Source organism: Ornithodoros turicata, chromosome 10, assembly GCF_037126465.1.
Source record: "Ornithodoros turicata isolate Travis chromosome 10, ASM3712646v1, whole genome shotgun sequence".
Taxonomy (NCBI): Eukaryota; Metazoa; Arthropoda; class Arachnida; order Ixodida; family Argasidae; genus Ornithodoros; species Ornithodoros turicata.
The window spans coordinates 33,812,818-33,838,274 of record NC_088210.1 but is presented as its reverse complement, the minus strand read 5'-3'; the positions used below and the strand labels follow the sequence as shown (position 1 = coordinate 33,838,274).

Sequence of the window (25,457 nt, the reverse complement as noted above, 5' to 3'; positions counted from 1 at the left end):
AGCATAAGTGTCACAGAAAAGGCGTACGCCTCCCGTTTTCAACAAATCAGGGCAGATAACGATATCATTCGAGATGACGGTTGGCTAGCAGCGTGCTATGCGGTGAAGTTCATTTTTAAGAGTGCACGCCATCAATGTGGCAGAAGTTGACGTTTATTATCATTATTCTCTGGAATAGTAATAAAGAATAAAAGTATTATGCTCAAGTCGCTCCAACCAAGCAATTTTTCAACGAAACCTTAGGTTTTTTACATTATAAAACGTGTCCCAGAAAATTGCAGACTTGTTGGGTGCACATTCATTTAATTTAATTTAATTTAATTCCCTTAAAGACCGTTTACATAAGGGCGTTACATAAGGGGGGAGAAAAAGGAACACATAATAGAAATATTTGCGCAAGTTTGAGGCGTGTATTATACAATCAAAAGAACATGTTCTCGCAGACTATCTGAAAGCCACAAAGATCTGGCAACGCGACAGCATCTGCTGGCAGGTCGTTCCATTCGCTAATACCCACTCGCAGTGTAGAGTATTTATTATATCATTTCCTCGTTAATTTTCTTAATATTAAATAAACGTTATTTAAATTTATAAAAAATTTTTAATAAAAATTTTGTATATAAATATATATATATAAATATACATTACAATACATACAATATACATATACAAATATAAATATATTTGTTTATAAAAATGTTTTTATAAAAATTTTATTCCTTTTATTATATCTAGGATTTTTTTTTTAATTTTTGTTGCACAAACTCTTGCACGCTCTACATATGCACTCAGAAGAGATCACGAACATGAACGACTTCAAATAAGAAACGCTTATGCTTAAATAATAAGAATTATACCTCGAGAAGCACGCGAGAGCGCGGCAGTACTTGCTTACTCCGGCCCGTAATTGATGTACTCACCTGCTCTAATGCATTCTACGCTGTAGCAGATGTTTTCCCCGTCCGCCGGTGACGCTGCCCATCGGAGCTGTTCTGGAACACCGGCAGATACGTGTTATTCGCAGTCCCCTATCATGCCACATGCGAAATTATGGGTAAAGTTAGGAGTTCTGCTAAAGAACTCGCGTCTGCAAACGAGTTTAACTTCACGTTTAAGCAATCGATAGAAATAGAAATGATGCAGTCAGCTCCGATCATTCACCGGCAACCTTAGTGCACTCTTAGAAATGAACTTCACCACATAGCACGCTCCGAGCCAACCATCATCCCGAATGACAACGTTCTCGCCCCTGATTTGCTGAAAACGGGAGGAGGAGCCTATTTTGTGTCCATTATGCACGGCACAAAATAGGCTCCTCCTCCCGTTTTCAACAAATCTACACTCTTAAAAATGAACTTCACCGCATAGCACGCTCCTAGCCAATCAACATCTCGAATGATATCGTTATCTGCCCTGATTTGTTGAAAACGGGAGGCGTACGCCTTTTTTGTGACAATTATGAACAGCATAAGTGTCACAAAAAAGCGTACGCCTCCCGTTTTCAACAAATCAGGGCAGATAACTATATCATTCGAGATGATGGTTGGCTAGGAGCGTGCTATGCGGTGAAGTTCATTTTTAAGAGTGTAGGGCGAGAACGTTGTCATTCGGGGTGATGGTTGGCTAGGAGCGTGCTATGTGGTGAAGTTCATTTTTAAGAGTGTGGTTCCGCAGTTGTCAGTTCTCGGATCCCTATTGTTTCTTATTTTTATCAGTGACATAACTGAGTATTACTAGTGTCAATGTCAAACTTTTCGCTCACGATTGTATTCTTTATTCCGAAGTTTCTTCGCAATCAGATCAAGGGAATCTCCAAGAATCTTTATGTATGATTACTACATGGTGCAGCGGATGGCAGATGTCCATTAAAGGTGACAAGAACGTGAAAATGAGTATAACTAGCAAGCAATCTCGCCTCGGCTATGATTACAGGGCTACTGAATCAGTACTAACCTCCGTTAAAGAACGCAAGTATTTAGGACATATATTTCGGGATAATCTTCGATTGGATAAACAAATTCAGACAGTGAGAAGGACTTTGCGAGACGCAGACGCTGATACCAAGTTGACTGCTTATGGAACATTGGTTCGATTAGTATTAGAGTAATGCCTCAGTAGTTTGGTTCCCTGAGACGGCTACCACCATGCAGAGGCCGGAGCAGATTCAGAGGAGAGCCATTCGCTTCGTATTTAACAATTACTCTTATGGAGTGTCTGTCTCGGGGCTTCTGCATCAGACTGGCCTTCCCACTCTTGCAATCAGGGATAGCCTTTATCGCCTTAAGTTATTCTGGTCTACTCTTCACAACCAAACATGTATTCAACGGGATGATTACATCACATTTGCTGAACGCAAAGCGCGTTTTAAGCACCCTAAGTATGTAGAACAATTTAGATCTCAAACAAATTGTTTTAAGCACTCTTTTTTTTCTTCCTCTTTGTATCCGTGATTGGGATTATCTGCCACCAGAAGTCATCGCGTGTGACACTTTGTCTTCACTTTAATGCAGCCATTTTTGCTTACTTCACTCTTAAAAATGAACTTCACCACATAGCACGCTCCTAGCCAACCATCATCTCGTATGATATCGCTATGTGCCTTGATTTGTTCAAAACGGTAGGCGTACGCCTTTTTTGTGACACTTATGCCGTTCATAATTGTCACAAAAAAGGCGTACGCCTCCCGTTTTCAACAAATCAGGGTAGATAACGATATCATTCGAGATTATGGTTGGCTAATAGCGTGCTATGCGGTGAAGTTCATTTCTAAGTGTGTTGGCTGGTCAGGATGAATGACTGGTTTCGCTTTCTCGTGCTTTCTTTTTCTTTATCATTTTTTTTCTCTCTTTCCATCTCCATTGTAATTGTACTAATGTTGAACGTGTTGTATTTGCCCCTCCTTCTATGGTAATCGCCAGAAGCATTATAAATAAATAAATGCCACATTAACGACAACAGGAAGTGGGCTTCACCACATGCTTACACTACGCGTGGCAAAGCACCCTTTACAGGAAGGCATACAATTCTCGTTCATAATAATGCAACAGCGCGGGTTCTATTCCCGCAAGGAGCCAATATTATTCAATTAAGTAAATTAATAAAATCTATAGAGCCTCCCACGATCTGTGCGGGCAACAACGTCATCCGCTACATCTTCCCGAATAATGACGGGAGTGTCGGCAAAAGAAATTATTTTTGACCGTCTCGAGGAGGAAACACCAGAAGCAGGGCAGGGACTTGTAACGATAGTTTGCACGCAGAACATCTACGTTGTTATTGCGTTAGTTAAAAGCAAAGTGTAATCTGAGCAGTTATTTGTGTAATTAGATAATTATGTTAATAAAATATTCTGAACAGGTATAATCCTTTGGCGTCCCAACATCAAAGGCATTTCTATTTCACGAATTCTCAAAATCTTCCCAAATTCAGTAATCACTTAAGTAATGTGTAATTACGTGACCTTGCCTTTGAAGCCGAAAGCTCCCGAGCACGTGAGCAATTATCGGCGTTATCTCGTGATTTTACACTACCACCAGAATGACGATTAACCGGTTAGAAGCATTACGAACTTCATTACGAAACTTTCGTGCAGTAGTCTGTACTTCTTCAGGTAACAAAATACATGGTACAGCGAGGCTTTATACACGTTCAACTCACGAAAAAAAGAGAAAGGGAGAAAGTGGGCAAGGGTTATACAAAAACCTCAGATGGCAGACGGCTTAAAATGGGCACGAAAATTTGGGGGGAAGCAGTTTAACTCCCACCAGACTTGAAAGTCAACCGAAAATCCTCGCAACAAATTAGAGTGTTTTAAAAGAGGATACCGAAAACGCTTTTGCGCTTTTCCTACCCTACACATTGCGGTATCCTAAACACTGCGCATTGCACAAAAACACTGTTTGCACAGTGACGGACCCCCTATTTGTTTGGAGCTGCATATGGCCTGGGTACCCTACTTTAAGAGTCTCCATCGTTCACCGTGACTCACCTGTGGTGACGAGATGCAATGCTAAGAGTACGATGCACGAGACGAAGAGTAACGCACAGGAAGCCGCCAGGGCGCGTTCCAGTCCCGAGCGTCGCTCCCACCAATCGCACTGGCTGTGAATCAAACACGATCGTCGTCAATATTTCCACACTATTCATCCGGGATCATTTCTACTGAATGACGATAGTTGAAGGAAAGGCAACGGCAGTGGGATTCGAACCCGCATACCTTCTGAATTCCGCTCAGAGATGCCCCCAGAATCCCCGGTAGTATGTAGCATCTGAAACTTGTGTTGTGTATGTCCTTCTATGTTTTAATTGCCTCATCTACTATTACGTTTATTTCTACGTATAACATTCTTTTCGTTTCTTCAACCACTGTACATCGTTCTTCAAGAAAATTTCAGTCTTTACACTTTCTCTTTGTACCCTATTTTTGTTCCAGCATTTCGTGTAACGTACGAAGTTTTTTTAATTTTATTTCTTGTTTCCACCGCGAAGCAGCTATGGCTATGAGCGGTGTACAGACGTGGACATTAGGAAGGAGCGGGAGACAAGGGGATTGGTAGGCGTCCTGGGCCGACTTCATTGAGAACTGAAACCTGTAGCTGCCCGCACCTACAAAACCAGTTTGAAGGGCAGTTAAATTATGACCCGTTACTGCGAGTGCCTTAATGATAACAGGAATTTATTAAGCACTCCTACAGTCTTAAAAATGAACTTCACCGCATAGCACGCTCCTAGCCAACCATTATCTCGAATGATATCGTTATCTGCCCTGATTTGTTGAAAACACGGGGCGTACGCCTTTTCTGTGACAATTATGAACAGCATAAGTGTCACAGAAATGGCGTACGCCCCCCGTTTTCAACAAATCAGGGCAAATAACGATACCATTCGAGATGATGGTTGGCTCGGAGCGTGCTATGCGGTGAAGTTCATTTTTAAGAGTGTAGGTTTGTTAATGGCCCCACTTTGTCGCCCTTAGTAGTTAGTACCTTCCTTCCTGCCTTTCTTTAACTCGTCATTCGCTGAAAAGCAGCTCATTGAGAATTCTGAACATCCTCCCCGAGAGCATGTTTCAGCGATCACATTGTGCCAGTTTTTTAAAAAGGGAGAGACACACTGCTCACCCTAATTGAATGTTCTCTTTCACGAGAAGAAGGTCCTTCGAAGGGCGGCTCTTGGGATACGTACGTGAGAGCGCAAAACTGAATACAACTTTCCTCAGACATGAAACGCGCAATAAGCACGTCGGCAAAAGTCTTCGTCAACTTGGTCGTTCGTGACTTTTTTCATGGCGGCCCAACCACCAACGTTCCAACCTTCTAGTGAACATCCGTCGGAGTGTATAGTTACAACCAGTGATTTATCCAGACCCACCCCCCTTACACCCCCTAACCCCCCAAAATGTTCAGTGACACCCCCCTAACTTTTTCACTTGTGTACCCCCTACAGGGGGTGCCCTTGCGATTTCAGCTTTAGACACATGTCAGTAATGATATGTTAAGCTCTAATGACGTAACTATAATAATGACCCCCCTCCCCTCAATATTTTCCAACACCCCTCCGTGCTTGGGATTCTGGATAAACCACAACACTCTTATTTATAGCCCGGGTCTCGAGAAATGACATATTACGTAATATGTATACACGTTTTAGGGAGAACACAATAGGTGCCGTTATGACACAGGCGACGCCGCGGGTGTTGCGAGTTTTATTTAGTTATTTTTCGGTAGAAGTCACGGGGTGCATTAGTGTATTTTTGCAGCCGTCGTCGTGTGGTGTCTTTTTTCTCTCTCTCTTTTCGGGTTAAATGTTGTTCCGATTCGGGGGGGGGGGGGAGGGGGAATCGGATAATTGGGATCGGATATTCGGGGTGATCTCGGGTGCAATTGATGCCACCGGGCGTTACCGGGTTACTTTTTTCTCCGTGTCCAGCAAGCGACCCGTAGTTTAGAGGAGTACAGAGGGCCATCCAAAAAATTTTCAGATTAATAAATCTGACGAAAGTGTGTATAAGTCATTTTACCGAATAGCGCGAAAGGTTTTGATGCGTGCAATTTGTTTCCCAGAAAAAAAAAAAAGAAAACTCACATAAACATGGCTCCGCGCGTTCACCCTTAACTCGTCACTCCGGGTGTAACGAGGAGGAGAAGTATGATGTCACGTCACCGATGACGTTACAGGGGCAACTCGTTCTGGTTCGCTGGTCAGTGGGGATCGGCGCCCTGTCCCTTTGCCGCCGTATACCAGCTTTGCAAGTTCCTCAGGAGAATTGGGGATAGAAGGAGCTGCCGAATCATGACCGAGTCAGCAGCAATGCCTTTTCAGAACCCCGAACAGCCCAGTAGCAGACGACAGCGGAGTTAGCAGACAAAATTTCTCTGGACCAATCAGCGAGCGTGGCCCCTGTAGCGTCAGCGCGAGGTCCCAGGCAGATCACTGGCTGGTACTGCTTCTCCACCGCCGATGCGCACGGTCGCTTTTTCCGGCGTACTTTAAATTCAATTTCTGCGATAATTATGACTCTATGGGGTGAATTAATTCTTACGGTGCATCGTACTGGCTGACTTATAGAAAGAAGTTTAGAAGGACTTTTATAAAAAGAAAACGGGGGTGTTAAAAATGACTTCTCCACGTCACGAGAGCATCGTGTGACCGTTTTTTTTTTCTAAATTAATTCTAATTAATTTTTTTTTTTCTAAAACAGCTATAACGCACAACAGAGCGAAAATATTTTGCATGGAGTGACTCCTGGTGGACAGCCCTACAGACATGGCAGGATTTCGAGCCACGTTAAACGTCCCCTCATTGCTCCTTTAAAGTTCGATTTATAGTCACAAACACCACGTGAGGTAACATTAAATGAGCTTCGCATAGTTTACTGTTGCGCTCAGATAATATTTTCATCGGACGTGTGCACAGGTTGCTATTATATCGTGTTCGTGATACGTGATTAAATGAATAATAGATAAATAAAATAATGAATATGAATAATGGATCCAATAATATAATAATAATATCCATAATAATGGATCCATACTGGATGGATATGAATATACGGGATAATGCCCCAGTCAAGCAGCCATCCGCTGCTTTTTGGCATATCCCCTTCAACCCATGTATGCTGTTCCACATTCTCAATAAAGAAAGAAAGAAGGAATAACAAAATTAACGAATAAATAAATAAATAAATAAATAATAATACAACGTAATACGTGGTTTGAATTTGGTGAGAAATTAGATTTTACCCGAATTGGTCCCGGATCGGAGGGAATAATCGGGCAGAATCGTGATTAAACAAAAAAAAAAAAAAAAAAATCAGGCCCTAATTATAATGCGTGCGGGATGCCATGAACGGCATACATTAAAGTGTACCGTAAAGTGCTCGTACCGGTAACTGCAAAGGGAGCTTTATTCAGCGTACTTCCTGCGCACATCTCCCAGCACCAAGGATTTCGGCAAGATTTCAACACGCGCGCAAACTAAATACTACCGTGCACGGACGAGAAACAACGAAAACATAAAACCATCACCGTGTGAGCTTCCCTTACTAACAAAGTTGCGCGGCATTAACCCGTCCTCCCTTCATTCCCGGCCACAAGCTCTTGTTGCAACATCAGCGCGTAATGGATGCAGACCTCGACAAGTCTTGGCTTTAGCTGATTGTTTTGCACGGCGTCAAACAACTTTGGTATAGGTAGGGGGTCCTTGCGGTTTGATGGAGCTTGGGTGTAATTACCGTCCGTAATTATGGCTGCCCGAAGGAGACAGCTTTAATTAAAGGGAAGCTACCGTGAGGGCGCGGTATGAAGCAAGGATATGTATACCACCGAGCCATTTATTATGACAGACGGTTACTGTCAACGCGCGGTACCCATGGTGATTGAGAGCACTATTTTACGCAAAAAAAGTGTGTCTGATGTACCCTTCGTGTCACGCCGGAAATTGGACGACATTCGTACGTTGCCACACATAATGGCGTTACCCGGGAATGACGCTCGTTTTTCGATTTTGCTCTGACACGAAATGCGTATTCTCGATGACAGTGGTGCAGTAAAAAATACCAGCGTTAAATAGTAATATTTCAATTTCAATTTATTTCCTTGCGGTTGGGAGAGTAGCAAAAAGCCCATGAGGCTTGACACCGGCTCCTCCCCCAAAGTTCACTCTTTACAGCAACAATACAGTAACGATCATAGCGTACAGAAAAAAAGAAAACAATATTGTAACAATAACCAAGTGAGAAAAATGGAAAGAAGAAATATAATGCCTATGATACAAACAAATCAACTAACAGTTCAAAATTGACTCAATTAACAGTTAAATACCCAGCATAAAGCGACAGAGCATTCCTTTTGACATCAACAATGGGTCCGGCGACGTACCAACAAACTGATTAAAAATAAATGGTGACATATACAATATGAAGGAGAGAGAAGAAAAAAAAATCGCGAAAAGAGAAAAAGAAAAGAAAGAGAATTAAAATTTATCGGCCGATACATTCTTTACGGGTTTATTTCTTTTTGAAGCTAAAAAGGGGACTTCGCGGAAGTCGCAAAAAGTATCCTCGTTCCCAGTGAGCTTCATCGGCTGAGTTTCATGCCGGCCATATTTATTATTATTATTATTATTTTATTACTATCATTTCTTGAGCGTGGAACTTGTGTATCACCACGAACAGTTATACGGCTGAAAATGTTTCTACCATACAATTACTTTATACATATCGTGATTACCATTGTTTGTGAACGACAGTTGCTTTTCCCGCTATGTAGCTTTACGCAGCGCGAACGAATGACATTCAATGTGGATGTCATTAGCTAGAAATGACATTCAATCTCCCGCGTGACAGAGGCACAACATCTGTTTAGGCTATACGTTAGCGCCTACAGGGGCCTTGGTGCGCTGCGCAAAGGTTGACGCTTCGAATGCCCGGCCGCATGCGACACCAGCGACTTTGTGGCGTAATACGCGATTTAAAAAAAAAAAAAAAACGAAGAAGATGTGATGTGATGTGATGTGAGTAAAGAAAAAACGAAGAAGAACAACGTTGGAGTCATTATATTTAACCTAATGAATTATTTCAGAATACGATTGTTTTAGAACTTGTCTCAGTTGTTGACTCAAGAATAGAAATAGGCAAGATTCGAATAACAAGTGGGGGGGGGGGGATATATTTATTAGACGAAAAGAAAAAAAAAAGAAAAAACGGGGGAAAGGTCGTCTTGCTATTCCAGAAATAAGAAATAATAATAAGTAAATAAAAAGAAAAGGTAAGAAGAAAGGTAAGGTAACAAGTGGGGTAACAAGCGGGATAAATGGTTAGGGACAGTTTAGGAAGATGAGTATACACAATCTTCTGTCGCTCATCTCATAGAGTCAACAATACGATTTTTTTATAAAAATAAATCGTGACACACCTTCGAAACGATTCTCCGCAGGTACATCCACTGCCCAATGCCCTGGGAGCGACACGATACCGCCAGCTGAACCAGTCATCTGGCACTCGCAAGCGATGCATGGGTGCTGGTTTGCGCGAAGACGCAGCCGGTAGCACTGTTAGTACCGTCGAACCTCTTTCTCTGTCTTGAGCACCTCTAGCACAGTTCTGCATCTGTTCCTGTACGGTACAGAGTGCACCGTGGCTTTCTGGTGCATGACCGAGTGATCCGTCGTGAAAATGTCAGCTGCAGTGACAGTCGATCCCTCGTATATGACATCAAACACTCGCTCGTTAAAAAGCAGAGTAAGGTCGCCAAACACTGAAAGGGTCACGTAAACGGTCACGTGCGTCCTGAATCGACTCCACACTCTTAAAACAGAGGTGGTGGTGGTGGTGGTGGTGGTGGTGGTGGTGGTGAAAGGGCTCGCCCTTGTCGGCCTCACAGAGGTTGGGACACGTCACGACTAACGCCTTGTGGGAATGTGCGTCCTGGGCCGACTTCTGAGGGAACTGTGTGCCGACATAAAAAGCAGAACTTCACCGCATAGCACGCTGTGCGCCAACCACCATTGCCACGACTGATATAGGTTTATCGCTTCTGATTCGAACAGAGAAGTGGGGGAGGGGGGGCGTACGCCTTTTTGTGTCAATGTGGATATACGATAATTCTGTCGTTATAAGGTCTGTATAAGTGTAGCATACGGAGTATGACAGATCTAAGGATTTTGCAACCTTGCAGCAAATTTCTGACATCTTCAATCAGCACGCAACCTTGAGAAACGTTACCAACTCACCCACCGAGGCCAGGATGTCGTCTTCTGTTTTTTTTTATATTTTTCTTTTTTCTTTTTTAGTAATCCGGCGTTTCTGTATCAACATCTTCTCAATTGAGGCTCGGGAGACGTGCTTTCACGGCGAGTCAGCTCGTGTATCGCATTAAACCTTGATCGCATTACACAAGACTCCAGGCAGACCATATATTTCAATTTGAAAGCTGAACTGGTCATTGTTCCGTGTAGATGTACGGCATATAATTCTCTAAGCGGTATCCAAGCGGAACAGCCAAGGACAATGGCGACTCCCGCGCAGATCCAGAGTGTCGTCTCTGCGGCTTTGTTAGTCAGGTTGCTTTCAAAAAAGTTCACTTCACAAAACTTTGCACGTTTGCGCGCGTAAATGGCAAATAAAAAAATTGGCTCCACTTTTGGAGCATTGTAAATGCGATAGATTTAGTGTGACGTACCATTGGAGGTAAATATTTAGTCACGTGGTCACACTGTGGTTGGCCCTCTAAACTTTGCCAGTTTGGCGAGTTTGGACAACAACAACAACAACAACAATAAATGAAGAAGTGATGATGACATGGGATGTTTCCCCGTGGTAGCCACAGGACCCTACCCCACTTCACAGTGGTTAATATGAGAGGATGAATTCTGGTGAGATTGAAGCGACGACACGAAAAAGGAAAAAGCGAGTTTGGAAAAAGGAAAAATCTGCCTCGAATCAGTTGTAACGTGATGATCCCGTGTTGATTATTGATTATGTTGATTATTCATTATGTTGATTATTGATCCCGTGTTGAGGTATAGCACGTTCGGACCTGTTCGAATAGACGGGGCTGCCTTTCACTGGGTGGAGAAAGGGATAAGAAGATAGCATAAGAAAAGCAGGGGTACCATGGGTACCAATGTCTCTCCTTTCCCGGTGCCAATGGGAGAGAAGGGCATGCGGAAAACAGCGAAAAGATTTCCAACGCGAGACGAAAATGAAATAGACGACTTCTGTAGTTTGAAAAACAATTGTCCAAGGACAATTGCTTGCGAAAAGTTAACGAGGCAGTCGAACCCACGCACCTCCCTCATTGCTGGTCGAACAAACCAAGTAGAACAGCAATCGTTTCATGTGCTGGATAAACAGCGATGTGTTCAATCGAATGGTGGCGGTCGAAGAAAAAGGAACCAGCAGTGAGATTCGAAGATTCGATTTGGGTTTGAATCCCAACTGATGGTGCCTTATCAATCAATTCAATCATCATCATCTAATTGAAATATGCAACTGCACTCTTAAAAAATGAGTTTCACCACATAGCACGCTCCTAGCCAACCATCATTCCGAATGACAACGTTCTCGTCCCTGATTTGTTGAAAACGTGGGGCGGAGTCTATTTTGTGACACTTATGCTGTTCATAATGATGTCGTTATCTTCCCTGATTTGCTGAAAACGGGAGGCGTACGCCTTTTTTGTGACACTTATGAACAGACACAAAATAGACTCCGCCCCACGTTTTCAACAAATCAGGGAAGATAACGATATCATTCGAGATTATGGTTGGCTAGGAGCGTGCGATGCGGTGAAGTTCATTTCTAAGAGTGTGGGTGTTGTGAGGCTTATGCTGCGTTTGTCCTTCTACATTTAATTGCCTCATCCACCACAACGTTAGATTAGGTGTTCGTTATAATTGTCGATCCAGCCTCTGCAGTTTTGCATTACATACAGCATTAGTTTCATCTTCAAAATGGGCCGCGCGCAGGGGACTTCGTACGCGACTCTAGTCGACCTTGAGGAAGAAACACACGCAATGTCACCCCCTTTGTGCTTCCAAATCACACTCTGTGCCTCACAAAAGGGTCCGACTGTGTAGCTGAAAGCCCCTCTTTCCTCCTGATTCAGGACCAATGTACAGGACAATGGGATATATATATATACAAAAAAAAAAAGAAAAAAAAAAGAAACTCGAGATCTGACACTCGCTTACATCTCCGTGTTTTTCTTTTTTGTTTTTGTGCGGAAAAAAGATGCTCTTGATAAACGACATTCTTCGCTCGCCGAAGGGATGATTTTCTTACGGACGGTTAGTACGAGATAGAAAAAAAAGGGGGGGGGGGAATTGCGGGAAGTGTAGTATCTCATTCTTTATAGCACTTTCAGTGTCAGATGTACTGGCCGTGAAAGAGATAGATCTGTCTTGCCCAGTGGCACGCCCAGGATGTCGAAAGCACGAGAGAGAGAGAAACTATATACAGTCAAACTCCTTTATAGCGAACACCTTTTTAACGAAAATAGCACTGCAGCAAAATTTTTTTGCGGTCCCGCTGTAGCCCTATAGGTCCAATAATGGACATCCTTTTTAACGAAAATACCTTTACTGCGAATTTTTTTTGCTGTCCCCTGAGTTTCGTTGTAAAGGAGTTTGACTGTAGTGTAACGTACAAGGTCGCAATCTCGAGAGGTTACAATGTTTCTGAAGCTGTCTTCTTCATGATGAATCAATACTGTGGGAGTGGCTGAACACGTTAGATGACGATCTTTCAACCTCATAATTCATCAGCCACGATTGTCGTCGCAATGGACCTTTTTTCACAACGGCTTATGCACATGCGCATGACCTTGAGGCGCCGGACAGGGTTATCTCCGTCTCCACTAGATGGCGCAGTATGGGGACGACAGAAATGGGGACCAGTGGGGAGACCGCACGAACGGCGCGAGCTCGTCGGTCCCACTCCGAACCGGTGTTGGTCTTTTGTGCTACCACCCACGTGGATTTGTTTTGGCGCGCGCCGAGCGTGGTTCGCTGGAGAGCCGCTAGGATACCACGCGTATGTGATAAAAGGTCCCTTAGAGAGCGTATGCAAATCACAATAAATAATAATGGAACAAGCTGTGGTAGCTGGAGTAGTTGGTCTGCTGCAAACATTACTTAAGCACAATAAATAGAGAGCCTTAGAATAAGGGGAGAGAGGGGGAGAATAGGGAAATGAGAGTCAATCATCATCATCATCATCATCACTCAAGCGCATTGGGGTCTCTCACTGCGCATGCTCGGAAAAGTCGGAATCTAATCTGTGTTTTGGGTTTGGGGGGACGCACGCTATTTTTGGAAAATACCTTGGGTACCCAAACTCGCCTCAAAGGGAACTTGCGCCGCGCTAAATGTTCCGCGAGAGCTCCGCTAAAGTAGTCGAGGATACAAATCTTTTAACGTAAGAAATTTAGCGGCGATATTTTGGGAGGAAAACTGGTATTTTTTTTTTCAACACACGCGAATTTCGTACACAATATGAATACTACGGGTAGCGCTTGATGGTGCCATTCTAATGAGTAATTTATTTATTTTATTTATTTATTTATTTATACGTGCCCACTAACAGCGCATACCTAGGCAGTGGTACACTACAAACAGAACGCATATGCAATACAATATGAAAGCTTCATGGAGACCTTCGTGGCTCTCCAAATAATCGAAGCTCGATCTCGTCAGTTGTTTTGTTCTTTCAGAAATGTATGTCCGTAAAGGTGCCCCGTTGCCGCGACGCGTACAAGATCGAAGCCTCAGGGCGTCGATCGGGGGGCTTCAATATCTGTAATAGGATTGGGAACTTAGAAAGAATTGGATAATCGTGTTTCGCTCCATAAAACGAATTTAAAACGTTGGGGGCGACGCACTTGATCCGCGCGGATTTCAAAACGTTATATTTCTATCCGCGGACCACGTGCGGATATCCGCGGATATATAACCGCGTCTATCTATGACTTGCTTCATGATTGGACATTTCAACGCGAGAATGACCACGGTATCTTAATCACTGTATTGCATCGGCGTTACTGCCCTTAATTATGTCTCCTTATATCTTGAGAATAATATACTTCTGTCAGATGGGCACACATAAGGCCTTTAAGGCAACGGTATTAAGAAAAGGCCGTAGTCGAAATATGGCCTTAAACCCTATAGGAGGCTGCCAGACCGTATACGTGAAAGCGTTTTTCCGGTGATGTCTACACCGATAAACACATCTGCGAACGTTGAACGAGATGTAGTTAAATGACATTTCTCCTGACTGTGAGTACTCGGTTTGGTTTGCACTTAGCCAATATGAAAAACAGCAAACGATATTTGTTTTGAAGCAATTTTTGATGCTTTGTTGCGCGCGCACAATTTTGGATGCAGACGATACGGAGTGCAGTGGTTCGAGGGTATCACTACGAACTGACGAGATATAATGAGAAGCAAAGTGCAAATATTCACCAGAAAAACTCAAGGCGTTGAGCACAAAAAAAGTTCTCAGAACATTTTATTTCGAATTTGAAGGAAATCCGCGCCATCTTGTTCATGGCGTTTGCGGTAACGAGACTTCGACAGTGTCGGGAAAACGCCGTAAACTGTCTTGCGGGGAGCTCCGTTGCCCTTACAACCCAGTTTTGTCGCGAAGGCCGTACGACTGACCGTCTTGGCAAGAATTTAATGACCGCATGCACTTAAGGCCGTAACCGTTAAGGCCGTATGTGCGCCCGTCCGACAGGGATATAATACGACCGGTGCATAACTGCCAGCATGCAGTAATGGCGTTACCGCACCACTTAAATTATACCGATTCTACTATAACTAGGTTTAACTATCAATAGCGTAAAGACAATGCCGTAGAGCACTTTCTATTCTGTAACGCATTCGTAACGGACGGACGGAGTTCTGCATTCTAAAATTCGGCAGTGGTATGGAGATAGGCCTGACAGCCAACCACGACAGCGTACACTCTTAAAAATGAACTTCACCGCATAGCACGATCCTAGCCAACCATAATCTCGAATGATATCGTTATCTGCCCTGATTGGTTGAAAACGGTAGGCGTACGCCTTTTTTGTGACAATTATGAACAGCATAAGTGTCACAAAAAAGGCGTACGCCTCCCGTTTTCAACAAATCAGGGCAGATAACGATACCATTCGAGATTAGGGTTGGCTAGGAGCGTGCTATGCGGTGAAGTTCATTTTTAAGAGTGTAGAATCCGCGCATGGAGGTGGACATTGTGGCATTGAGAGTGAGCGTTATTTTTAAAGGTCCGTCATCACGGCGCAGCACATGTGGTGGGGAGCGGCCTACACTGTTAAAACAGAGCTTCACTGCACAGCACATTCCGAATGATACCGTATTCTGTGTCCTGATTTGTTGAAAATGGGAGGAGGTGCTTATCTGGGACACATTATGCATGTCTCGGATAAGCGCCTCCCCCATGATTTGAACAAACCGGAAAAAAAAAAGATATAATTCAAAGCCGGTTTTTGTCACCACATCACCACCTGTTTTAAACAGTGTGTAGACGGTTCTGTGTGTTAACAAACATGTGACGTCTCGAGAAGACCGGTTCCAGGTTATGTTTTGCTGTGATGCATCAGCCCCATCATCACCATCATCTCATCATCGTATCTTTATGTGTGTGTGCACTGTGATGGGCAAGAAGCGGGAAGAACGCGTCGTCTGATAGGGCGAAAAGGCTGATAAGGCTGATATGAGCCCACCAGTATGCTTTGCGCGGCGTCGAAATGTCATCAATGACGTAGGGGTGCGGGTCATCTATGGAGGTGCACAGAGGGAAAGAGTACAGCTGGAAGGGAAGAGAGAGAGAGAGAGATGGGAGAGGGGGAGAGCATGCATCCTTAGCCGACGTCATCTTACAAACATTTCGTTGCACTAGACGATGTACCTGTGCGTTATACAACCGAAACATTCGATCAAGGATCGCACGAACGGAGGCGAACAGACGAATCTCGTGTTTCAATTCGTCTGTAAAAATTCGAAATTAATTCCCAACAGAACAACTTCTAGAGATAAACGGAAGTCACAGTGAACTACAGCGCGCCGTTCCTTAATGGCTATCATCACTGAAAGTTACGAGTCTCCTCGTTTATATTCGTACACAATGAAGTAGCGTAAATAAAAAAAAATAAAACAGCTCAGAAAAATAAGACATAAAAAGGAAATTGAAAGAGCGGTATTCTCGTAGCTTCGACACTGAACGAAGAAACAAAATTATTTAGATCCAGTATGGCAGCACGCGAACGGCGGTATATGTTCGTTGGAGCATCATTAAATAGAGACCTTCCTTTAACAGACATCCCTTTCTTCATTATACCTTCTTTCATTTCCCTTTGCAAATCACCCCCATATCGAAGAAACTTGAATAAATGGGCTTTCTCCTCGCACGCAGTGATTTTCTATGGCCCGGCGCTCTCGAAAGCATTCTAAGCATCTTCTCGGCCGTACATTCCCTTCATATAAACTCCACACGGGGTTTCGAAGCAATAATCACCTTCGCTTCTGAGCCCGGGAATAATAGCTCCAACTCGCCCTCCTTACTATACATTCTTTCAATGAGGAAACGGAGTTTGGAAAGGTATACAGCAGGTTGGGACAGACGCGGTGTACTGGAGGTGAGAGACTTGTGACACTTGGCACTAAGTTATGCGGGATAAATGCAAAAAAGACTGGATTGGAAAAAGAACGAAAAATATGGAGTGATTAGTACCTACTCAGTCAGAAGTGGCTACTCCAAAACGCGTTTGTGGGTGAAAAAAAGAAAAAAGATGAGCTAGGAAAAAGCTCGCGTTCGCAAGTTTTGCTTGTCAGGCTGTGACATCACAATGCTAGAGGCACCCAAGGGGTCACGTGATCATAAGAACCAATAGGACTGGCCGGTGCTTCTCTGACGTCAGAGCGCGACGCCCAAGTTTCTTGAGGGTTTTGTATCTTGCCAATCGCGACACTCGTTAGAAACGTATTTTGCTTTCCTCGGTATTCAGGCTTATGTTTCTTCAGGACCACGTGTGACTTTCAGTACGACGTACTGAATGGAACACTTATTCCCATCGGAAAAAAAAAAAAGAACACCAGATCGGATCACTTCTGGTTTCATGAAAACACTTGACCCATGTTGCGCGCATTGCGTATATTAGCTATAGGCATTATATAGAGCTATATAGAGCTATATAGCTACAGGCAGCTATATACGCTATTTAGGCATTGCATAATATTAGGAAGCCAAAGTAGATCGCAGGCGAAAGCGAAAGCAAATGTGCGAAATTTGTGCGAAAGCAAATAAAGTAAGCATGATATAGTAAGTAGTAATAAAGAAAGCATGATAAAGTAAGGTGTCACATCAAAGATCAAGAACGTGATCTCAGTTGCACTTGGAAGTACGCTTGCTTGGCTTATCATGTTTCCGGAACCATTATAGTGAACATCTTCCCATCTACAAAGACTCGCCTATTGCATCTACCAGAACCTCATAGTGTCGCTCATTGTGCAACACTTGTGTAAACAATTGTTGCAATACGCCACTGCAAATTATAAGAAGCACGTCCATACATTTCAGTATTTATTTTTAGTGCCCACGAACAGCAGAGCCTTTATAATGGTGCACTTATAAAAACACGGAAAATGATCACGAAAGTATGAAAACAGTTACCAAGAATCAAGTGTAAAGATTATATATAACGGCGTTACAAAACCTACGAATGTCATAATTAAAAATATCACCAGCTGAAAAGTGGCTCAAGTATGCGAGCATATAATTCGCGAGATAGGAGACAGGTGTGAACGAACTCGGACAAAAAACACGGAAAGACCACGCAGAAGGACCACGAATTGATTTGCGAGGAACAGGGACCATAGAACCAGGGACCTTTTTTTTTTTTTTTTTTTTTCAAGATGGCGGGTGGAAGGAACACATGTGAAAAATGCTCCGAGCCCATTCAAAGTCGTCAGAGATTCATCTACTGTTCTGGAGGCTGCGGACGCAGCTTCCATTGTGAATGTGTCGATGTGGGAGAAGCCGAGTACGATTTCCTGATGCAGTCTGGCTTTAGTACCTTCAAATGCGCCGGTTGCTCAAGGCATCGCAAGGGAGACGATTCAACATGTGATAGGCTTAACAAAGATGGCGAAACCCCTGTTCACGAAGGTACGCCCACGACATTTTCTGATAGCTGCACGCAGACTGACTTCAGCATCGATACGCATAGTTTATTGATGATGCTGTTGCAAAAGGTTGATTTGCTTTCGAGAGATCAGAGTCGACTACTTAGGATTTTTGATCAACAAAGTGACTTGAATGCTGCGGGTGACACAGGGCACGGTATCGTTGCCCTGCAGAAAGCGCCAAAGTTTGCTGAAGTCGTTGCGTCAGCGAGTGGCCCCGTTCTGTGTACCTCGACAAAGGAGATAACAACAGCTAAGCAAAATGCTCAGCGTACCTCGACAACGGAGATAACAACTACTAGGCAAAACAAAATTCATCTTCCTGGCAAACGGAGTAGTGAAGCATCTGTCACACATCAAGGTAAGAAGCATAACCTTCAGGTTGATGATGAAGGATATACGCTAGTGCAAAACAGACGCCGCAGAAAAGCAGAAGATGGAATAAATAAGAACTGCACAGTGCGAAGTGCTCCTAAGCGTGAACAAAAAAAGGCAATGTTCGTGTCCAGGCTTGCACCTGAAACACTGCCAAGTCAAGTGAAAGATTTGCTATCAACAGTGATAAATGATAAACCTGTGGTTGTGAGGAAGCTGAAAACAAGATATGATTCCTATGCCTCCTTTCACGTTTCGGTTGAGGCTGACGTGTTTGATTTCATCAACCAACCGAATGTGTGGCCCGATGGATGCATATTTAAACCATTCTTTGGCAGTTTGAATGATGAGAAGGTACTACCAACCGAAGAACGCTAATGACAAGAGAATTAAGCATATACTACCAAAATGTACGTGGCCTTAGGACAAAATTGAACGATTGCTTTGCGAATGTTTGTCTGTCTGTCCACGACGTATTCTGCTTCACGGAAACGTGGCTGCATCCGGGCATTGGTAACAGCGAGTGCTTTCCGGACAATTATAACGTCTATCGAAGGGACAGAAACTATGACAACACCGGGACCCAATTTGGAGGAGGTGCTCTCATAGCAATTAAAAATGAGTTTCCTTCGTACAGAAGGTACGACTTGGAAGTAGAGGACGAAGGTGTATGGGTCGAAATCAAACTGAAGAATCAGCCAAGTCTGCTTATAGGAACGTACTACTTCGCGCCCCGAGAGTCTCTTTCACATTTTACTAATGTTTTTGAAGGCCTCAGTAGTAAATTAGATGTTGATGTAGATCGAGTCATGATCTTTGGAGACTTTAATGTGCCAAATGTGGATTGGAATCCGGATTGCCCTCGCTGGATTGTACACACAGGATATGTTGAAGCACTCTTTGCCTTCCTGAGCGTCACTGGTTTAAATCAGATCAACTTTATCAAGAACCCTGCTGGCAACACCCTCGACCTTCTGATGTGTGCAAGCGCAGAGATGCAGGTAGTTCCTGCAGACTCTGTTGTTGTTAAGGAGGACCCTTGGCATCCCCCTTTTACAGCTAGTGTGTTCCTTTTGGAACATCATTCTGTAGCGACTTCTTCGCCAGATCGGTATATGTATATGAAAGGCAACTACGAGGACCTGTATAAGTACCTTCGAGACTACGACTGGGATAGCACAGTCCTCGTCGAGAGCGACGTGAACACCGCAGTGTTGAAACTAACTGATGCGATCAAGACCGCTATGGATACTTTTATACCGAAGTCGTCAATTAAGAAGTCGCGGTATCCCTACTGGTTTTCGTGGGAACTCAAGGGTGCGTTGCGGAAAAAGTTAAAATATCATAGGAAGTTCAAACGAAGCGGCGCTGAACATTGGTATCTTAAGTTTCGCCAGTGTCGTAGGGAAGCAAAGATGCTCTTCAAACGCGACAAAATAGCCAATGATGAATTAATATCTAGAAATGTGACCGCCAACCCGAATCTCTTTTGGAAGCACCTTTCGTATCGTCGAAACTCTTGCCGACCAAACTTTGCTGTGAAGCACCAAGGTGTGTTGATGTCAGAGCCGTCGGCAGTGTGCGAAGCTTTTGCTGCATATTTTTCTTCGGTCTATGTGAGTGAGACATTGGACACCCCTGACCTCCCGGGCACGTACACCTGTCTTCGACTACCTACCGTGACTGAGGCAGATGTATTGTGTGCAATTAAGAAACTGCCCCCCAAGAAATCCATGGGTGTAGACTCTGTGCCTGTGTTTATTGTAAAGGGCTGCAGCGATATTTTAGCTCCGGTACTCAGTCATATATTCAATCTGTCTCTCTCACAGGGCATTTTTCCCGATTTATGGAAACAGACTATGATTATTCCTATTCACAAAAGTGGTAGACGTGATGATGTTACAAAATACAGGCCAATTTCATTATTGTGTTCATTTTCTAAGGTTTTCGAGAAGATAGTACAATGTTCTCTCTCTGCTTACTTTGTTGCTTATATGTCGTCCGCCCAGCACGGTTATATTAAGGGTCGTTCAGTTGAGACCAATCTAGTTACATTTTTAGATTATACAGCTGCACGTGTTGGCCATAGAGGTCAGGTTGACGCTATCTATTTTGATTGCTCAAAAGCATTCGATTTGGTCAATCATTCTCGTCTTATCTACAAGCTGGGGATCTATGGTCTATCGGAAAACTTTTGTAAGTGGTTCACTAGTTACTTGACTTGTCGTCCTAACCACGTTCAATTGCATGGTGCACGCTCTAAAACCTTCATTCCTTCCTCAGGTGTTCCACAGGGCTCCACTTTAGGACCCTTATTGTTTAATATTTATGCTAACGACTTAATCTCTGTTATAAATCACTGTGAATTACTTCAGTTCGCGGATGATGTTAAGCTGTTTTGTTCTGTAGCCAGCACTGCAGATTGTCAAAGGATCCAAGATGATATCAATTCTCTTGTGAAATGGTGTCGCCATAACGGCCTCGTGCTGAACTCGCAGAAATCTCATGTTATGACTTACACAATGAAGCCATCGCCAATTACTTATGCTTACAGTATAGAAACTGTAAACATTCATCGTGAATCTGCTGTACGCGATTTAGGTGTGACGTTTGACAGCAGACTTGCCTTTGGAGATCACACTGTTGTTGTTACCAACAAGGCTTACTCTATTTTTGGAGCAATTGCAAGAGTGACGAAAGCTTTTAGCAATCCCAACTGCATTATATCTTTATTCCGGTCACTTGTCCTGCCTATATTGGAGTTCGGGTCAGTGGCCTGGAATTCACTGTCAAAAACCAATGCAGAGAAAATTGAGAAGGTGCAAAAAAGACTCGTGCGCACAGTAGAGTATCGCTTTCCGTGGTTAAGTGACAGCATTTCACTGCCATCCCTTTTGAGCAAGCGGGTTTACCGTGATCAGATGTTTTTGTATAAGTGTCTACAAAATCGTGTAGATTGTACTAGTGTAATTACGAGGCTAGCTCTCTCCGTCCCAAAGCGCAACACCAGAGCGCTGCGAATGTTTCATGTTTTTGGTAACTCTACAGAAAAATGTCCCTCATTAAGAATACAGATTTTAAGTAACATTAATTCTGCTTGCGTTGACTTGTTTAATAGTAATATGAGAAGTGTCCAATCAGCTCTTCGTCGCGCATGTGAACTCTGATGTTTGTATAAGTATGGCCAATGCGAGCTGCATGCTTTTTCATTGTGCTATGAACGTTTAATTTTATTGTATTAATACATTCCTATGTTGTGTGTTTTTATTGTGTACTGCTTGTAAGGCTTTAGGCTGTTAGTAGACACATATAAATATAAATAAATAAATAGAAGATGCTGATGATTCGATACAGTTTAACGCACCACGAGAGCATTTATAAAGAGGAAAAAGTACACGAACCACAAAACATTTTCAGCAGCTTTCATGCGCTGCCAAGTGAATGGACTCGGTAAGTGCAGCTTTGCTGTACCGAGGATGGAAATACAACCCTCGTTATTATGACCATGGTCGTTCCCGAAAATTTTGGTCATAATGCGGAATTGTCATATTAACGAGGGGGGGGGGGATTTGCAGAGGTTTCACAGCATTGTTCTCCAAGAGTATGGTCCTAAAGCGCGTATGTCACGTTATCGGGGGCCATATTAACCAGGGTTCACTGTAGATGACAATTTCCTGCACTCTTAAAAATGAACTTGACCGCATAGCACGCTCCTAGCCAACAACCATCATCTCGAATGATATCGTTATCTGCCTTGATTTGTTGAAAACGGGAGACGTATACGCCATTTTTGTGACAATTATGACCAGTATAAGTGTCACAAAAAAGGCGTCCTGTTTTCAACAAATCCGGGCAGATAAATATATCATTCGAGATAATGGTTGGCTATATAGGTAGAGTTCATTTTTAAGAGCGTGCACATGGCCGTGCCCTGCTGCAAGGTGCAGACGGTAAAGGTCTCTCACCTGTGGGTCCTCGGCGTGAAGGTAATCTCCTCATGTGGCGGCCTCCGGTGGCCCTCTTCGGTCGGGGGCGATGCCGCCATTGGAGGCTGCTATATGCGCCCACAGGATTGAGGAGGCTTTCCCGGATCAGCCGACCGCATCCGCTCAACGTCAGGGTTTGCGAGGAAACCCCAGTGCGCCGTTGTGCATGCACTCGGGCTTCTCTCCCGGTGCCCGCAGCCGAACGGTCGGCCCTTGGCTGCGGCCGCCGATCACACACTCTCCCCCGCGCCGTCCATTGAGGATGGGAGAGGAGGAAGATGATGATAGGGGGCAGCACCATCTGTCCGTCGTCGGTGGAGTTGCACGGCGGGAGCTGCTATACGTTTCGTTTGAAGGCTCTGAAAAATGTGCGAAATATGTAAAAGCAAATATCACAGACGCAGCAGCCAGCTTTTCCCGACGACCTGCAAACGACGCTTTAATTAAGCGGCGGAGCCTCAGATTTCGTTGACAAATACTGCAGCTTTAGATTAATAATAATTCGTGCCCCCACTCCTTCCTGCGCTGTCCTCTCTCCATCTCTCCACATCTGTACGCCGCTCCTAGCCACAGTTTATTCGTGGCGCTAACACGGAATTTAAAAAAAAATCTGTCTGCGGATTAATTGGCAGAGGCTCGTTTAATGCGCGCCGACGGTGTGTCTAAGTATCTTACACCCAGTCACCAAGTTGTTGGCATCCTCGGCTGGTTTCCAAAAAGGCAACCTTGGGTTCAGTAGGAGGATACGTTGTACTTAAAGGGGTTCTGACTCTGACAGGTGTCGATAATCACACCGGGTTATTGAGCTACCAGCTGCGTGACTTTTAAGTTTTAGTTTTGTGTTCTTCATTTTCCTTTTCTTTTCTTCTTTTTCTTCTTCTTTTCTTTTATTCTTTCACTTTTCTTTTCTTTCCTCCCCCCTTTTTTTTTTTGTTGGAATAGCAAGCCGACCTCCGTCTGGCTGACAATTCCTTTCTTTTTTCTTAATAAACATATCCCCCCTAAGCTACAGCTGCGTGCACCATATTACACGCCCCTTTTTTCTCTATGCAGAAGGTTCTTAATGCATCAGTCATTCAAACTTCACCCCCCTCATCCCTTCGCTTCAACCTTTTCCTGTCAACGCAGAAAAGAAACAAGAAAGAACAGAAAATAGATATTCTAGAGTGACAGAATTGAAATAGCTAACTTGGCGACAGAAGCCGTATAAAAAAAAGCGCGTCCTTTTTCTCTCGCAGTGGACCACGCTAATTACCCGTGAAGCCGGCGAGCCCGGAATTCAGGTAGAGGTAACCTACAGAGCTTAACAAGAGCAAAGGTTGGAGCTCAGGACGTCCACCCAGCGTGACGTTCAAGGTATGGAAATGTTGATTAACGCTGCGCGCACAAAACAGCCAAAGCTGCTATACTATGCAAATAATACTTTATACTATATATATTAATACGCAGCCGCTGTTTTTATTTAATCTGCACATAAAAAGGTTCAGTAGCCATCAAATAATTTATGCATCTACGCAATTCAGCGTGTGGAAAATACTACGCCGTAAACTCTGCAATTATATGTGAAGCTGCTCGAGGTACACCCTTTCCTGCAGGTGTGACGGTGCGATACCTTGTTTTTTTTTTATATATATATAACCAAATAAATAGGCGTCGTTCAACTAACTTTCTAACAGCCTTCGATATAGTCAAGGTGCTGGGTGTATGGGAACCCAAGAAGAGAGATGCGGCGTTATCAGCACTTGTCAACTACATAGTGAGCAGTGATATGAAATCTGTATCTTAGGACCGCGTGTCGTCTAGTTCCCCGTTCCCGTTAGTTTCTCGCAATTCATTTCACTTCTAGGTGAAGAAGAACAAAAGAAGAAAGAAGAACAAAAAAAAAGAGAGAGCAGGAAAAGGTTATCCATGATGTAGGCTTGCTATTCCCAAAAGCTAACAAACAAACAAAAGAAGGTAAAAGCAGCAGAGACACAGAAAATTATGGGAAAATACAGAAAAAAAACAGCTCCTTCACTAATCGTTGCGCAGACAGTCATATAGGATGTACCAGAGAGTGCCCATAAGAGTTTAGATTCCCGAAGGAATCGTGTCAGCGCAGACGTGACTTCAGCGTGCTGTGTAGAGCCAAGTAGCACTTCTATGTAGCTATAGCTACGCATGTCAGTTCGGAGACCGGGGGGTGATTTTTTCTATTTTTATCTCTTCATTTTTCTTTTTACCCCTCTTTTTCATTTCCGGGATCTATGTGGGAGCAGCAGAATTCGTCGGACGATGAATTCGGTATAAGTGAACCCTCGTTGTTATGACCATGGTCGTTCCCGAAAACTTTGGTCGTAATGCGGAATTGTCATATTAACGGAGGGGATTTTTCGGAGGTTTCACTGTTTCGCGAAAACGTGGACAAAGACTAGCGTTTTTAGACGGACTTGGCACATGTTGCGGATGATACAGTGAACCCTCTTTAATATGACCCCCGATAATCTGACATACGCGCTTTACGACCGTACTCCTGGGGAACAATGCGGTGAAACCTCTGCAAATCCCCCTGTTAATATGACAGTTATGGATTATGACCAAAGTTTTCGGGAACGACCATGGTCATAATAACGAGGGTTCACTTTACAGTGAACACTCGTTAATATGACCCCCGATAATCTGACGTACGGACTTTACGACTGTACTTCTGGGGAACAATGCAGTGAAACCTCTGCAAATCCCCCGTTAATATGACAATTCCGCATTATGACCAAAATTTTCGGGAACGACCATGGTCATAATAACGAGGGTTCACTGTATTCATTTTTTTTAAATGTATAATCAAACTCAAACTAAACTTTGTAACAGTTACTGAACTTCCAGCAAAGCGAGCACCGCACGGAATCCATCATTCGTTCCCAGACTTTTAGT

At 43.6% G+C, this 25,457-nt stretch overlaps 1 protein-coding gene across 4 annotated transcripts in view; it reads right to left on the bottom strand.

Annotated features, from left to right (window-relative positions):
• Positions 1–25,457, bottom strand: part of LOC135369978 (neprilysin-1-like) — a 63,849-nt gene that overhangs the window by 31,520 nt on the left and 6,872 nt on the right. For 3 of the 4 annotated variants that reach the window (XM_064603610.1, XM_064603611.1, XM_064603613.1), the window contains exons 1-3: positions 9,414–9,593; positions 3,989–4,101; positions 921–992 (exon numbers count right to left, since the gene is read on the bottom strand). In XM_064603610.1, the coding sequence (XP_064459680.1) occupies positions 921–992; positions 3,989–4,101; positions 9,414–9,514 (286 nt within the window). In that variant the 5' untranslated portion in view covers positions 9,515–9,593. Of the gene's footprint in view, positions 1–920; positions 993–3,988; positions 4,102–9,413; positions 9,594–22,526; positions 22,907–25,457 lie in introns of those variants that run through there. The other variant, XM_064603612.1, reaches the window with a different exon arrangement.